The sequence below is a fragment of the Leptonychotes weddellii genome, chromosome 1 (assembly GCF_054177405.1).
Source record: "Leptonychotes weddellii isolate Sample4059 chromosome 1, ASM5417740v2, whole genome shotgun sequence".
In the NCBI taxonomy this organism is placed as follows: domain Eukaryota; kingdom Metazoa; phylum Chordata; class Mammalia; order Carnivora; family Phocidae; genus Leptonychotes; species Leptonychotes weddellii.
In genome coordinates this window covers 4,168,421-4,170,581 of record NC_138369.1, presented here as the reverse complement: position 1 = coordinate 4,170,581, position 2,161 = coordinate 4,168,421, and the positions used below count along the sequence as shown (strand labels likewise).

General features: G+C 59.5%; 1 protein-coding gene across 1 annotated transcript in view; it reads left to right on the top strand.

Moving 5' to 3' along the window:
• Positions 1–1,416, top strand: part of GPR108 (G protein-coupled receptor 108) — a 6,287-nt gene extending 4,871 nt beyond the window's left edge. The window contains exons 13-17 of the mRNA XM_081805310.1: positions 7–77; positions 297–346; positions 509–592; positions 722–846; positions 1,073–1,416. Coding sequence (XP_081661436.1) covers positions 7–77; positions 297–346; positions 509–592; positions 722–846; positions 1,073–1,145 — 403 coding nt within the window. The 3' untranslated portion in view covers positions 1,146–1,416. The remainder of the gene's footprint in view (positions 1–6; positions 78–296; positions 347–508; positions 593–721; positions 847–1,072) is intronic.
• Positions 1,417–2,161: the final 745 nt, after the last annotated feature.

Genomic DNA, 2,161 nt, shown 5'->3' with positions numbered 1-2,161 from the left:
TGACAGCTGTCCGGGTCCCCTGTCCCGTTCCAGGTCCATCCGGCATCTCCAGGACGCATCTGGCACGGATGGAAAGGGTGAGGCCCTGGTCCCGGGACCTGCTGTGCCCCCGGCCCCTGTCCCACTTCCAGGCCCCTCTTTATGATCCCTGGATGTCCCTTCCCTCCGCACCGGCTGCCCCTCCTACCTGTCCTCTGAACGGGCCCCTCCAGACTTCCTGCCCCTTGGACACTGCCCAGAACGTCCCTCCTCCATACCTGTCCCCTTCCCCTCCGTCGTCTGTGCAAACCTCTCAGTGGCAGTGAACCTGGCCAAGCTGAAGCTGTTTCGGCATTACTACATCATGGTAAGAGCCCTGTTCTCACTCAGGGAAGTACTTGGGGCTGTTTTGTTTTTGTTTTTTGCTGGGGGGGAGGGTACAACCAGCCCATTGGCGTACCCATTCTAATTCCTCCTTCTGCCATCACTCTGAGCCCCAACACTCGGCCCTCTCCCTGTGTCCTGGCAGGTCATCTGTTACGTCTACTTCACACGGATCATCGCCATCCTGCTGCGGGCGGCCATGCCCTTCCAGTGGCAATGGTTGTACCAGGTGAAGCCCGAGACCATGGCAGGAGGGGGGGCCAGACAGTGCTGGGCGGTGGGGGGCAGGTGGGTGGGCCAGACAGTGGCGGGGGGGGCGGGGGCTATCCCTGACACTCCCACTCGCCTTGCCCCCCAGCTCTTGGTGGAGGGCTCCACCCTGGCCTTCTTTGTGCTCACTGGCTACAAGTTCCAGCCGGCAGGCAACAACCCTTACCTGCAGCTGCCCCAGGAGGACAAGGAGGACACGCAGATGGAGGAAATGTGAGCCCCCCCGCTGCCACCCCAGCCCACAGGGGTGGGTGGGGGAGTGGGGAGTGTGGTGACTCTGGAGGCAGAGTGGGCAGGGCCAGGGTTCTGGGGATGGAGTGGGTGGGGCATGGGGGGAGCAGGTGGGCAAGCGGTTCTAGGGGTGGATTTGATGGGCACCGGGCAGGCGGGGCCTCGTGCCCCTCAACTCCTGGACCACCTCTTCGCTGTTTGCCTCTAGAGTGACCGATTCTGGGTTCCAGGAAGGCCTGTCCAAACTCAACAAAACAGCCAGCGGGCGGGAGCTTTTGTGATCATCCCCTGTGTCTGGAACCGTCCTCCTTCCCCCACCTCCCGCCTCCGCCCTCCACACACACTCCTCACTCTCCAGCTCCTCTCCCAAAGCACGTGTGGCAGGGGGAGGAGGGCGCTGGGGTGCATGCAGCACCCAGCTCTCTGGGACCTGAGGTCCAGGAGCCCATTCAGAAGAGGGCCCCCTTCTCCCCAAGCATTGGGCAGCCCTGTCCCTGCCCCAGAGCCACCCACCTCTTGCAGCTGTGCAATATGATCTGTTTTGCTACCCTGGTTTCTTGCCTTTCTGCGTGTTGAGGTCTAACACTGAGGTTGTGTTTACAATTTAGAGACCTGTATTCCTTGTGGAGGGAGGGTTGCAGTATCCATTGCTCTACATAGTAAATATCAGTTGAGCATCTGCTCTGTGCCGGGCCCCATGCCGGATACCGAGGACAGAGCAGTGGCCCGGATCCACTTAAGGGGCTTACGGTTGGGGGTGGAGGCCAGTCAGGGAGAGGGCTGAGTCACCAGACAGTTCCATCACAGGGTCTTGACCCAGCCTGGGAAGTCAGGGAAAGGTGAATGGAGAAGTAGGGGAAAGGGCAGCAGCCCCACAAGAGCTCACACAGAAGACTAGAAGTAATCGTCGCTAACACATAGTGATCGCTCTATGCCGCACCCTCTTCCAAGGCTTCTGTTGATCCTAATTCCTATCAGAAAGCCTGTGAGACACAGAGAGGCTAAGTCACTTGCCCAGGGTCACACAGCTGACAAGCTGGGAGACTCAGGACCCAAAACAACAGGGGTCTGGTTTCAGAGCTGCACTTTCCCACCAATGGCACTGCCCCCCTGTGCCCAGACTCCCTGCGACCAAACCTTTTGAGCTCGCCCCCTTTGTCATGTGAGCCTGGATAAGTGGTTTCACCTGTTTCCCAACCTGTAAAATGGGTGTCCCACGGGGTCGCCCCGGATAATGCTGTGCACTCACCTTTCGTGAATTGCCCTGAACTTTGAGGAATGACCTCAGATTAGGGAT